This window comes from Ischnura elegans, chromosome 7 (assembly GCF_921293095.1).
Source record: "Ischnura elegans chromosome 7, ioIscEleg1.1, whole genome shotgun sequence".
NCBI classification, from domain to species: domain Eukaryota; kingdom Metazoa; phylum Arthropoda; class Insecta; order Odonata; family Coenagrionidae; genus Ischnura; species Ischnura elegans.
In genome coordinates, this window is record NC_060252.1 from 84025497 (window position 1) to 84040394 (window position 14898).

Sequence of the window (14898 nt, forward strand, 5' to 3'; positions counted from 1 at the left end):
CGTATTAGGCTTCAGCGAAATGAAGTGGCCCCAGGAAGGAGACTTCTGGAGTGGAAGCTATAGAATAATACACACAGGATCGCTAAATGGTAATGCTGGAGTAGGCATAATGCTTAGGAAGAGCGCCGGGATGCGTGTCAATAGGTACCTGCAGTTTAATGAAAGGATAGTAATGATGAAGATAGATACTAAACCTGTTGCTACTGTAGTGGTACAGCTTTACATGCCTACGTCAGATTATGAATATGAAGAAGTAGAAGATGCCTACCAAGATGTAGCGGAAGTTATCAAGCAGGTAAGAGGGGAAGAAAATCTTATTATTTTAGGTGACTGGAACGCCGTCGTCGGCGAAGGTCAAGACGGAATAATAACTGGGAAATATGGGTTGGGTAACCGAAATGAAAGAAGAGAAAGTCTACTTGAATTTTGCACTGAGCTTAGGCTAGTGATTGCCAACACTTTATTCAAAAACCCCCTGCGAAGAAGATACACGTGGAAGATGCCAGGAGACCTTAGAAGATTCCAAATCGACTACATTCTAGTGAAACAGTTTCAGGAACCAGGTGAAGGACTGCAAAAGTTATCCAGGAGCAGATATCAATAGTGACCATAAATTAGTTATGATGAAATGCCACCTTGAATTTAAAAAAACGAAGAAAGCCGTGAAAAACATATGGCAGGTTGAAAAATTGAAGGAGGTTTAGCATCAACTGGCTTTTAAAGAGCCTGTAGAAAAGATAATAGGGGAGGCTGCGAGGCTGCGAAAAGAGAGGAAGGACAGAATTGTTACAAGAGGATAAGGAACGAAATATGCCGTAAAGCGCGGAAGGCTAGAGAAACGTGGATGAAAAGTATTTGTGAAGACGTACAAATCAATCTTAAACATGGAAAAGTAGAGGCCGCCTATAGGATAGTGAGGAACCACTTTAAGGAAAGGGGCGTAAGATTTAATACCCTTAGGGACAAAAACGGAGAACTATTGATTGAAAACGAAGAAAAAGGGAAGAGATGGAAGGAATACCTGGAAGATTTGTACCAAGGAAGTCGCCTCAGAACGAATGCTATCGAAAACGAGAGGGAAGTTGATGCCGATGACATGGGAGCCCCAATTTTAAGATCGGAATTTGATGCGGCTGTAAGAGACCTCAGGATAAATAAAGCGTCTGGTATTGATGACATTACTGCAGAACTAATTAAAAATTCAGGAGAGAAGACGTTGAACCAGCTATACAAAATCATTAGTGAAATGTATTCCACAGGTGAGATACCAAAGGACTTCGAGAGGAACATTATAATCCCTATTCTTAAGAAGAAAAGAGGGGATAACTGCGAAGACTTTAGGAGCATGAGTGTTCGACACTTAGTACGCGTCTTCAAACCGACTTGTCCAAGGGTAGTAACTTTAATGAAATGATAAACGCGTAAAGATACTTAGTGGAATGTATTAACAAATGGAAATGGTTCACATCACAGAATAGATGCTTCTCGGCTGATGTCACTACGAACACTGCCCCTTGTCTTTGTCTCTGAGCTTGCAGCCCACGCACTAAATCATGTCACCCTAGGGCCGCCACCCCCGACCCCACCGAAGGCCCCTAACCCAGTCCTCCACTCTTACATCCATCATCGACCTCCACTCACCCCAACCCTAAGGTCCAAACATACCGCCCGCCAAAAGGGACTTAAATTCCCTTTTCTCATTTTCTGAAGAGAGGGGACACAGTTTTGTGATGGGAGTTTTAAAATATCCTTGTGAGTTCCGCACCGTGGCACAGTGGGCGGAAATCGGAAAAAGCCGGACAAAATTACAAAATGGCATTTTTTGAGTTATAAACTTGAAACTTCGCAGGTATACTCAAAAATGATTGAAATTTATTGATATGTACTTCATTTGACATAGATCCTACCCGTTACTGAGATACAGAGGCTCAAACGTGAGCAAATTTCCATAAAAACGCCCGTCTTCAATTTTCTCTGAAAATCTTCCAAAGTAAGTGAATGGTGAAGTTATGGGTGGATTCTTGCCGAATAAAAAACCACATAATCTGTTAGCATGGTGTTTTTTCTTTAATTTTCCGTAATCTTAAAGAATACAGCCCATAAATTCTTACCGTGCAGTAACAAAATGACGGATACTGTTTTTCGACGAAGTTTTACATTTAGGTAGAGTTTCAAATAGGTTTTCGGCAAGGTCGCGCAGAGTAACTTATATGAGAGCATTGTTTGAAGATTTCTTGAGGTCTTTATTCAGTTTTCTTTGAAATAAGTTTGCGTCGCCGGAAATTACATTGATTTTTCGATCGCGCGGCAGGGTTCTTCTCCGCGCGTCGGGAGTTGGATTAGCCGCGCCGCGGTAAGGTTATTGAAGCTGTACGGGTTTTAACGCTCAACATTCACCGTTTTTATGTTTTGCTTCAAGACACCGATTTTCAAATGGTCTATGGTGAAGACAGTGGAGGTTTTTCATGCGATGTACTTGCACGTTTCATCGAAGTTCATTTCGTTATCTTTGGATACGATCGAAGACCATGCTTCTATTAAAAGCGTTCAAACATCGACAAAGTGAGTTGTTTTCCTGGGACTCATACAAAAAGACCTACCAGAAAGATACCAGCTGAGACCCTTACACCTTCTTCAATCACCGATCCCTGACCCTCAGGATTCTAATTTCGAAAACGGTCGTTTTATGACACCCTGGAGTGGAGCCCTTGGCCGTCTTAACGGAGGTATTTCCATGGGAACTTCTAGCTTTTTTAAAATATGCATCATCCCCTCAGTTCTACTTTGACATACAGATTACCATGTCTTTACACGTTTACCATACGTTCCTCCCCGTGTACGCATTAGGGCATTGGATAACCATAGGTTCGACAAATTTATTATTTCTAAATTTTCATAGGCTCCATCCGCCATTCCATAGAAAATGCCACCTCACATTATTACATGACTTGATATCTACAAAATAATTTTGGAATTGGTAAAAAAATCATTCACTCGGTAAAAAGTATTTGCTCCATTATTTATCGCGGAGGCTGAATTTAAGACAAGGCCCTGATGCTCTGAAATTTCTCAATGACTTCCTGACAAAACGCATTCTATGGCCATACCTTAAGAAATGGGTAGAGAGTTCTCGATATAATGAATGATTGTTGTTTCGATACAAAAGTTGGCTCGCTGACTCTATAACATTTCCAGAATTTGTTATGCATCACTTTCCCGATACTTCAACGACAGCCGGTTGAGTATTGTATTTTTGTAAAAATCTATTCCTCTCATTCCTCTCATCCTCAAATCGTTCATTTTTTCGTTCCCATGGAAATACCTCCGTTAAGACGGCCAAGGGCTCCACTCCAGGGTGTCATAAAACGACCGTTTTCGAAATTAGAATCCTGAGGGTCAGGGATCGGTGATTGAAGAAGGTGTAAGGGTCTCAGCTGGTATCTTTCTGGTAGGTCTTTTTGTATGAGTCCCAGGAAAACAACTCACTTTGTCGATGTTTGAACGCTTTTAATGGAAGCATGGTCGTCGATCGTATCCAAAGATAACGAAATGAACTTCGATGAAACGTGCAAGTACATCGCATGAAAAACCTCCACTGTCTTCACCATAGACCATTTGAAAATCGGTGTCTTGAAGCAAAACATAAAAACGGTGAATGTTGAGCGTTAAAACCCGTACAGCTTCAATAACCTTACCGCGGCGCGGCTAATCCAACTCCCGACGCGCGGAGAAGAACCCTGCCGCGCGATCGAAAAATCAATGTAATTTCCGGCGACGCAAACTTATTTCAAAGAAAACTGAATAAAGACCTCAAGAAATCTTCAAACAATGCTCTCATATAAGTTACTCTGCGCGACCTTGCCGAAAACCTATTTGAAACTCTACCTAAATGTAAAACTTCGTCGAAAAACAGTATCCGCCATTTTGTTACTGCACGGTAAGAATTTATGGGCTGTATTCTTTAAGATTACGGAAAAATAAAGAAAAAACACCATGCTAACAGATTATGTGGTTTTTTATTCGGCAAGAATCCACCCATAACTTCACCATTCACTTACTTTGGAAGATTTTCAGAGACAATTGAAGACGGGCGTTTTTATGGAAATTTGCTCACGTTTGAGCCTCTGTATCTCAGTAACGGGTAGGATCTATGTCAAATGAAGTACATATCAATAAATTTCAATCATTTTTGAGTATACCTGCGAAGTTTCAAGTTTATAACTCAAAAAAAGCCATTTTGTAATTTTGTCCGGCTTTTTCCGATTTCCGCCCACTGTGCGTGGCCACCCTAACAGGTCTATCAGCCCCAGAATGCACCTCGTCGATAACCGCAAGTTTCCAAGTTAATGGGTGTGTATTGTCGTCCTTGAGTAACACCACCATGCCAGGGCGAACGTTGCTGGATTCCCTTGACCACTTGGCTCGCTGTTGCAGATGTGTCAAATAATCATTTGACCAGCTCCGCCAAAATTGCTGAAGTTTTGCTTGGAGTAATTGCCACCTGGAAAGCAAACCAACACGAGTATTGCTCAGATCTGGCTCAGGAAGGGAAATCAAGGGAGCTCCGATGAGAAAGTGACCAGGTGTTAAGGGCAAGGGATCATTGGGATCATTTGACAAAGGTGTAATTGGTCGGATATTAAGGCATGCCCCTATTTGAGTTAATAGGGTTGTTAGCTTTTCGAACGTTAGACAGTTGGTTCCCATAACCCTTCTCAAGTGATGTTTCACTGATTTTACTCCTGCCTCCCAGATGCCTCCGAAGTGTGGTGCACTCGCAGGGATAAAGTGCCATTGGATGCCTTCTTGAGGACTATAATCCTGGGTGATGCTTGATTGTTGAACTGCTAGGACAGACTCAGCTAATTCTCGTAGTTCTCTAGTGGCACCTACAAAGTTTGAACCATAATCGGTGTATATCTGGGAACACCTTCCTCGTCTTGAAATTAAATCTTCGCAATGCGGCGAGGAAAGCTTTGTTTGTCGTATCACTCACAACTTCTAAGTGAATCGCCTTGGATGCCAGACAAATAAATATGGTGACATAACATTTAACCTATGTTTTAGTTCTCCGTGAACAAGAATTGATGAGCAACGGCTCAGCACAATCCACTCCTGTCTTTAAAAATGGTCTTTCAGCCGTAACCCTATATTGTGGAAGTTGCCCCTGGTTTCAGTTTTTTGCTGCCTCTGCCTTCAAGTTATAGCATCTCAAGCACTGATGAATAATTTTCTTTATCAAATTCTTGCCATTGATGATCCAGTACCTTTGTCTCAGGGATGAATGTAATGACTGACAACCAGCATGCAACAATCTTCTGTGTATTCTTCCTCAATAATTAACTTCGTAAGATGATGCTTAGGGGGATGAATCACTTGACGTTATTGTTCAAATGGCAGTTGAGACGCTTTGAGCCTTCCTCCTACTCTGAGAATTTGATTTTGACAAATAAATGGGTGCAATGACTTCAGCTTGTTCTTGTTTGAGACTGCTGACTTGGTCAAGAGATCTGTTATCTCGCTGGAATACTCCGATGGTTGCACTGACTTAATGCATACCGTTAAGGCTTCTTGCAACTCTGGATTTGTAAGTGATCCGCTTCTCCGTAGCGACCGTTCACGACGCACTTTGAAGATAAATCTCAGCATGTAAGATACTACTCGTTGCAATCTATGTAAACTAGAGAATCGAAGTGTGATATCCTCCTGAGTTACTGATAGACAAACAGTGTTCATCTTTCTCTCTTCGTTGTGTATGTTCTCGGTAAATTCCTCGTGTTTATATGGCCACCTTACAGGTGCATCCACCATCCATGCTGGCCCATGCCACCATAAGTTACAATTAATGAGGGCATCTCCAGTATTTCCCCTAGAAATCAAGTATGCTGGATTCTCACCGGATGAGATATGCTTCCATTTGAATCTGGATACATTCTCCTGAATTTCAGAGACCCTGTTTGCTACAAATGTTTTCCATCTTGTCGGGCTGGTTGCGATCCAATGCAGCACAACCGTGGAGTCAGTCCACAAAAACATTCCGAAATTTCTACCCTTTATGACATTATCACCTTCTTGTACAGGCGTGAAAGTAGAAGTGCTCCGCACAACTCCAATCTCGGAATGGAAATTCTTTTCACCGGTGCTACCTTAGATTTGGCACATAGAAGTTTGACTTTGATGTTTCCGTCAGTGTCAGATGACCTTAGGTAAATGCATGCTCCATAGGGTTCCTCGGACGCATCTGAGAAACCATGCAGTTGGAGTTCTTTGAGGTTGTTATTAGTAGTGACTTGTCTATCTATCCTGATGTTGTCAATGAAATGCATTTTCCATACCAATTCATCTACTGTTGTAGTAGATCCTTTGGAAGTGGTTCATCCCAGTTCAACTTGGCTAACCAAGTTCGCTGCAGGAAGATCTTGCCTAGGATGACATTAGGGCTTATCAGTCCTAGCGGTTCGAAAATTGATGCTATTGTGGCTAGTACCTGCCTCTTTGTTGGGTGATTGGCAGCCCTTGACTCAACTTAATTACCCTTTAGAATTTGAAGTTTGTCTGTCCTTGGATGCCGCAAGAGGCCTAAGGTTCTTACACCGTCACTGACATCCAAGTTCAAAGGAAACTGCGTTCCTCTTATATCTGTGGGAATAGCATTGAATAGTGCAGGGTTATTTGAACACCATTTTCAAAGCTGGAAGCTCATTTCAATAGTAATTGTTGAAGTTGAGCTTGGATCTCGAGCGCTTCGTTTAAGCTCTGACAGCCGGAAATACAGTCATCTACATAGAAATCCCGGGATAGGATTTTAGCTGCCTTGGGGTACTCTTCTGCTTCTTCTCTTGCTAGTTGTTGTAAGCATCTAGTGGCGAGAAATGGAGCTGACGCTGTCCCGTACGTTACTGTTTGTAGCTCATACGTCTTCACTGGCTGACCCTCTGACTGTCTCCAAAGTATTCGTTGGACTCTGCAATCGTGATTGTCAACCTTGATTTGCCGGTACATTTTCTCTATATCGGCAGTGATGGCTTTCCGATGCAAGCGGAACCTAAGAACAATGGATTGTAAGTCGTCTTGCACTGTAGGTCCTACCATGAGGATGTCATTTAGTGATTTTCTATTGGTAGCTCTTGCTGACGCATCAAATACAACCCTAGTCCTGGTTGTAGAACTACAGTGCTTCACTACCGGATGATGAGGTAAATAACATTTAATATGTGACTTTGATGGCTCTGTGACGAGTTTCATATGACCTTATCTTTCATATTCGTCCATAAATCCAACATATTCCCTTGGTAGGTTCGAGTCCCCTTTGAATCGCCTTTCAAGTTGCTGCAGTCTTGACTTAGCTGCCTCTAGAGAGTCTCCTAGTTCTGTGGGGTTCTTTCGGAACGGAAGTCGTACAATGAATCGACCTGTATGGTCTCTCCTTGTATTTTTGACAAAGTGATCTTCGCATTCCCTCTCCTCGACTGTTGAAGGCTTTTGGTTCATGTCTTCCAATTCCCAAAATCGTCGCAGCTGCTCTTCTAGATTGCTGCACTCTCTCACTACGAATGTTTCCAATGGTTGAGGCTCTGCGCATCTATAGTCAGGTGTTTCAAACCTTCCAGCTAAGATCCAGCCGATTTCTGTGTCCTGCAAAATCGGAAAAGGTCCAGGTCTCACTTGTTTACCTTGTTTGAGAACACTGAAGAACACTTCTGCCCCAATCAGCATGTCAATTGGCCCTGGAGTGTTGAACTTAGGATCTGCTAAGGTAAGTTCTCTTGGAATGTTCCAGTCTTGAATTGCGACATACGACGTGGGGATATGCATTGATATTTGGTAAAGAGTTCTCGGTATCGCCACCGGGTCAGGAACTCCATTTCTGCCAACGTTTCGATGTCCGACTCGGTCATCGTCCTCAGGGCTGTGAATGAGGACGATGACCGAGTCGGACATCGAAACGTTGGCAGATATGGAGTTCCTGACCCGGTGGCGATCCCGAGAACTCTTTACCAAGTCCATTCGCCGGGAAAGCACGAAATCTTTCTTCATGCATTGGTATACTAGAAAGTACTAAACATTCAAGCTGAGCGTGGTACTTACTGACCCGTGATTGCATTTGCACGGTAGTACTATACTTGATGGTTCGTTTTGTACTATTAATTCCTTGTATTGGCACAAAGCCATGCACCTTCTTTAGTTTAAGACCTTGAGCTAGTGCCTCAGTGACGAAGTGAGCTTGTGAACAAGAATCTAGTAATGCTCTGCATTCATGTAACCTTCGGTCACTACCTTGTATCTGCACTAATGCAGTAGAAAGCAAAACCTGAGAATGTGGTTTGCCTTTCACGGAACAGTATGTCATCGTATTGTTGAAGGGAGAGACGTTGTCTCCGGGAGCGTTCACTTCTGACTGAGCAGCCTGCTGAGAACTGCCACACTGTTTCTGACGCGAATAGAGATGCTTCTTGAATTCAATGTGAAGTAGAGTGTGGTGTTTCTGCTTGCAAATATGACATCTTCCTGCCTTACGCTCTTTAATGCGGTGATTCGGTTGTAAACAGTTGAAACAAGGCTGCTATTCTGGATACGCGTTGCAATAAATAGCATATGCTATTCTGCGGGTCATTATTGCAACGACCCCGTATTCTGAATGACGTGTAGTAATAATTTTGTTCGGAATAGCATCATGCTATTTCTTGCGCGAGCTATTTGGAAGCTCCGCCCCTTCCCGTATGAAAAACTTTCTGAACAGTTTTCGCAACCAATGAGGGAGAAGATATTTTATATATTTTTCTGTATTTTACGGAATATTGACTTGAAATAACAAATAATTGCTTCATTTGTATTTAAAAATTATATTAAACCGTGTATGTATATATAATACACTTTGAAAATCTCGTTTAGGAAATCAGCTGTTTGTTGTTGTTGTGATAATATCACAATGGCTTCAGACAGGTGGTTTAGGTCATTATTTTACTGTTATAATGATGATTTATCGGGCATAAATATTGAATCATTTACCTATATCCGATCGGTCCTTTATCGTGAGATATATGTTATGCGAAATAATCAATGAAAGCTAAATATGTTTGATTTTCTTCGTAATTGTCTTAGGCTTCGAAGTCTGTCTGTTCGTTGCATGTCAAAATAAATATGTACCAACTTTTATTGCTTTGATCGTGACGATATAGCTTTACTGTATGGACAAGAAGCTTTCGTTTCTAATACTAGCTTTATATTATATGACTCCCTAATTTCAGTATTCAATATCTGTTTAGGAAATGAAGTAGGTGGCAACGTCACAGCTGTGCTTTCATGTATTATGATGGAATAGTATCGATATTTCAGCTGCAGATTTGGAAAAAGCAGAAGGAGGTGATGATGAATTTGAGGATGGATGGAACAGCTGTGAAAAAGTGAATCTAGCTATAGTGAATCGTGTGGAAAGTGCTGTTGTGTCCGTTATCATTATTTTCGTATCAGCTGATTTTAATGTGCTCACTGAAATTTTTGATAGACCCTGAACTGTGCCGATATACTGAAACTTAATTGTGTGAATAACTTACTTGTCTATAGAGGAAACAATTTGTATTGAATTCCACATGATATATATTGCATTTATGATGTACATGGATATTCCATTAAACGTTTGTGGTGAATCATATTTGTTCGGAAACTTTATTGGTGTTCGGAGAAATCCTTTGTTTTCAAGCAAGTAATTCAAGTTCACTGCCCCTGTTATAATTTAGTAAATTTTAAGTTTTAATTGTAAAAGGTAGCGAATAGTGGGGAAAATAATTTCGACTCATTGCATTTTTTTGTATATACTGTCCAATTGAGGAAATGAACGGCTGATCAAAGTATATGGTATTATTATGGTAACATATGGTTTTCATTGAAAGCTATAACTATTATTATATTTGGCGAGTTAGTGTGTTAACACAAGCTTGAAATTTTTCATGAATCGACCTGATAGCCTACATTGAAGATATTTTTAGTAGCAAGTCAAGTGATGAAATAAAATTGTGAATTGTAAATATGAATAAAACACGGAAAATTTGGGCTAATCGTAGTAATTCTTTGCATTAATTGTTATTGTTTTCGTACTGGCGATGAAGCAAGCTTGTGCTTCTTATATTAAGATCAAATTTTAATTTCTAACCAATTCACTTAACTAGTTAAAATTCATCACTTATGCTACTATTATGTAATTAAAATAAAGCAGATATCATTTTATTTTTGGCTATTGTTCCATTTTTCAATACTTGATTAGGTTACTTTAACCTCAGAAAAACAATTCGACATCGCAATGCGCACGTTTTCTGGGTTGCAATACCGAATAGCTCGGCCTCAAAGACCGCGTAATATTATTGCAACCCCACCGGTTGTATTTCGCCGTTCAGAATAGTGAATTGCAACGGGCCTATGCTATTTTGAGAATTACGATTCCGGTGTAGTAAAAACACGAATTGCAACCGTTCTGAATACCGAATAGCATATGTGTTGCAATACGCTATATTATAGCAACATCGGTTGCAATATCGGAGAATAGCATAATGCTATTCCATCCAGAATAGCAGCCCAAAGGCCCCTTTTCTTTACAAGTTCCTTCCTCTGCGGAAGACTTTGCTGGGTAAACGTTGGAAACTTGTAAATTGCATGATAATGTTGGCAAACTGGACACGCATGTTTTTTTGTGACATAACTATGGCTGGTAGAATGGAATCGATGCATGATTCGCGTTGTTTACTGGTGGTTGATTTTTCTTTTTGTGTTTGATTGGATTTGACTACCTCCAATGCCTGACACTTAGCTTCTAAAAACTCAATTAGTTCATCCAATCTTGGGAACTGTTGTATGTTAGCCTTTACCTCCCATTCCTTGCAAGTCTGTTCGTCAATTTTCTCGAGCAGAAGTTGAGATAGCAACACTTCATGCAATGGGGTGTCAAGCTTTAATGCCTCGATCGCATTGTAGTTGCTAACTAATTGATTAAGCACTATTCTTAATTCGTTTACAGACTCGCGTTTCATCGATGGTAATGAAAATAATGACTTCATGTGTGCGGTTGCTATAAGTTTAAGATTGTAGTACCGTTTACAAATCATTTCCCATGCGACCTTGAAGTTCTCTGACGTAATGGCCAAGTTTTCAATCAATTGATGCGCTTCTCCAGTGAGCGCTGACAGCAAATAATGATACCGTTAGATATCATCCACCGAATTGTTTTCGATGACCAAACTATTGAAAGTATCATAAAAATGTTTGAATTCTATTACCTTTCCACTAAAGCTGGGTAATTTGATGGTTGGAAGTTTTACTTCCCGTTGGTTATCTCGATCTTTGCTGTACCTGGAGAGCGACTCTTGTGAGTGTGAAGACTGCGCTTCATGACCCCTTTCTAAAATGCTAGTCATTTTTTTCCTACCACTGCATAGTAGGTGTTTTCAAAATCTTCCATGTCCGCTTCGTGATCCTCTCCTTCCTCTTCTAACTCTAGTTGCAACTGAACTTCGTCATATTCCTGCCATGTACTAGGCAATTTATCCAATCTCACTTGAACTTGAGTTGTATCCGATTCTTCTGCGAAATTATCGAGGAAAGTTTTCGACCGTTATAATTTACCCTTGGCTAAAGCCCTTTTTCTAATAAGCACTCCTTTGGATGGCATGATAAAGGTATGGGTAGGGAATTTAGGGATAAATACAATACAAGAAAGGAGAAATAAACCAGACAGAAGCAATACTTATCTTGGTTGGCTAGCACACCGTGCAGTGACGGTGACGTTGCGATGAGCTCCTTGCGGCGTGAGAGGCTTCCGACGACCTTATCTGCGTCAGCTGTGCTCCCGCCGAAGTCCTCGCCTATGTCCCCCGATGGTCCAGAAAAGTGCGTCGTAGATGCTAGCGCGGAGTAATCCCCTGGTGAGAGGCTATTCTCGACGCTTACCGCCCGCCGTGATATGTTGACGGAAGCAATGACGCCAGAATTATCCCTTCTGAAAGTGCAGTGTTGAAGCGATCTCCCGCTACCACTGTAATGTCATCGGAATCGGACTCGGGACTGATCTGGAAGCAATGTTCACTGGAGTATTTGACGCGTGGCTTAACGATACAAAACTAATGCATATAACACTGATATTATGCACAAACCGATCACATCTATCCGGCCCGAAGGACCAAAAAATGTTCGATACTTACAATTAGTACGCGCCTTCAAACCGGCTTGCCCAAGGGTGGTAATTTTAATGAAATGATAAACGCGTAAAGATACTTAATGGACTGTATTAACAAATGGAAATGGTTCACATCACAGAATAGATGCTTCTCGGCTGAGCATTACTTATTAATGTACTGGATTGGTGGTTGAAATTTATAGTCTATGGTTATGTATACATTTTTTTCAAACCATGTAATCTACCTCAGTGTTATTGCTAACTTTTGTCAAATTTATTTACGTATAAAAACGGAGCCTTAGGACGCAGGTGATTCTCTTTAAAGGACACAAACGAAAACAAACATGTATTCGTATAGGCTGCTGCAGTTGCGCATAATTGGGGAAACTAGTTCTTCTTAAAACTGAATTGATATCAACTCTATTTTGCTATCAGGTTCATATATAATATAGCAAAACGTAAATAAAAATAAATAGCAAAATAGGGACGGAGTTCCCTAGCGTTGTTAGTAAAAGTAACATGTCTTTTACCGGAGCGGGAACGATATTCACAACAGAGAATTCAAACGCCGCCATTAATTTGACCCGAACCACGTGACTCCAAGGGCGAAAGGGGGGAATATGTTGGATACATGCTCCGGCCGTAAGGGGCTAGGGGAAAGCGCCATCTACTGTATAAAAGATCTATGTGTACTACACGTCAAAGTCGCCTTCAACTGTTCGTGAATAAGAAATACGCCACCGGATACTTCAGTAGACGTTGGTATCGAATACTTCAGTCATCGGCAAATTTACTATCCGGCCCGCGGGGCGATTCGGAACTTGGAATGTGGCCCTCTTGGCCTAGTAAATTGGAGGCCCCTGTGTAGATGATTAATTTGAACTGGTGATAATATTCAAGATATCAGGCATTATTTGTTGTGATTGGATGATTGGATGAGTCTTTCTTAATACCCAAAACCAGCATATTCTCGATTCCCTATAAGTTTTCCCGAGAAAAGGTAAAGCAATGTAATGAGTGTTTATGTTCATGCCTGTTAAGATTTCTTTGTGCAAGAAAAAGGTTTTAGAGATTTTACAGTGCGTGAATAAGAAATACGCGTCGGTACGCATGTTGAATAAAATACCGGTCGGAGGCGCGCGTTACCTCCAAATCGTAACGACATATGAGCCAAATGTGTTCCAATGGTTTGATAGTCACTATGTTGGAATAAAAATACTTATCGGGAACCACTAGCCATGCGTTTGATTGGTACGGGATAAGTGGGCTGAAATCCAAAAAAAGAAAAGAAACAGAGGCGTTTTTGAGTACGGAATTAGAAAGTATTCCCAGTTGTTGTCAATTCATTAGTGCATGGGAATCAACATAACATTTTTGAATGGGCATTTAGTAAAAGAAATGATTGGCTTAGGAGTTGAACAAATTTACAAAAATCGACCATATTGAACGTTTTCCAAAATTCACGTTATTCAGTGAAATGTTTCAATTTTTGAAGGTATGCTCTGAAATAAAATACAAAATGATATTTAAGAGCTCTTTTTCATTAATCATTACCGCCTTACGTGATATAGCTGTAGTATTTGCATTTGTAAACGCAAAAAAAGGCGGACACTGGTTTCAGTAAAATAATTGTTTTTTTTTTAGCAATATCAAATTTAGCAAACGAAGGACAGGGGAATACCAAATTTGGCTAGCGTCGGATAGTAAAACCTTTCGTAGCTAAGGATTGTGATAAAAACTGAAATATAATTAAGAATATTCTTTGTCATATTTGTCATATTCTTTGTCTTTTCAAGATTTTTCTATGATGTAATCGTCAAAATACAATAAAATAGCAGGCGATTAATGTCCTAAATGTTTCTGTTTTTATTTCCTTCTTAAAAAAACTCATTCATTTGTGCATCATCTTCGTTTTATTAGCAAAATTTTCCTTCAATTTCATCTACATCTCCTTGTGGCGATAGGACACCAGCAAAAAACGAGTGAATGGGAATGATTTGAACGCTGAGCTCTATGCAGCTTTATTATTGCTAAGCCCTATAGTTAACCTAGAGAAAACGAACTCTTATACCTATTCATAGAACAAACATCTCTCTTATTTTATAGCTTCTGTCAGACCGGGAAATAAAGTGAGGTTCTATGATGATTTTCTACGAGTGTCTCTGAAATATCACTTATTTACTCAAGACATTTAAGCCTAGAGGAGTTTCTAGCGGCTTCCTAATAGGGTGGTTTCCTATTATTTTATTATTGCCTAAATCGGAAGATTATTAATCCTGGAGTACATATTTCACGCTTTTAGATTTTTAAATGACGATATCTATTTTTCGCAATTAAATGAAAAGTGAAAATTTTCAAGCACGCGAAAACGCGTAGCCTAAGATTTAATGCTGGGAAAAGCCCGTGTGACGTCTAGCTGCTGCTGTGTGAGGCCACCTGGGTGCGAGGCTATGAACGCCGCTACGATGCGGGCTGCTTCCTGCCGATCATGGTGGCAGCGTAAAGTACCCTGCTAGCACTTAGCGCTTGGCTTAAATAAGGTTTATTATTACTCTATCAAACGAAGGAAACTTTCCGACCTTAGGCAATTTTATTAGGTGATTATTAAGAAATGTTTCCCTGAGCTCTGTGCCTCATGCATGAATTGATAATCTCAGACGATGTAAAACTCCTATCTACTCATATAGAATCTAGGTCCCTGTGACGTCCCGTGGAGTAGCACCGCATGGCCCCCA

At 40.5% G+C, this 14898-nt stretch overlaps 1 protein-coding gene across 1 annotated transcript; it reads right to left on the reverse strand.

The window, feature by feature from the left end:
• Positions 1 to 7251: 7251 nt before the first annotated feature.
• On the reverse strand, positions 7252 to 7815 carry LOC124163028. Its single transcript, XM_046539811.1, has one exon. It carries the CDS (start codon positions 7813 to 7815, stop codon positions 7252 to 7254), a length of 564 nt encoding a protein of 187 aa, XP_046395767.1.
• Between the last annotated feature and the right edge of the window lie 7083 nt (positions 7816 to 14898).

Coding starts and splice junctions, on each gene's coding strand:
- LOC124163028 (XM_046539811.1), bottom strand. CDS start 7,815: ATGCATATCCCCACGTCGTATGTCGCAATTCAAGACTGGAACATTCCA.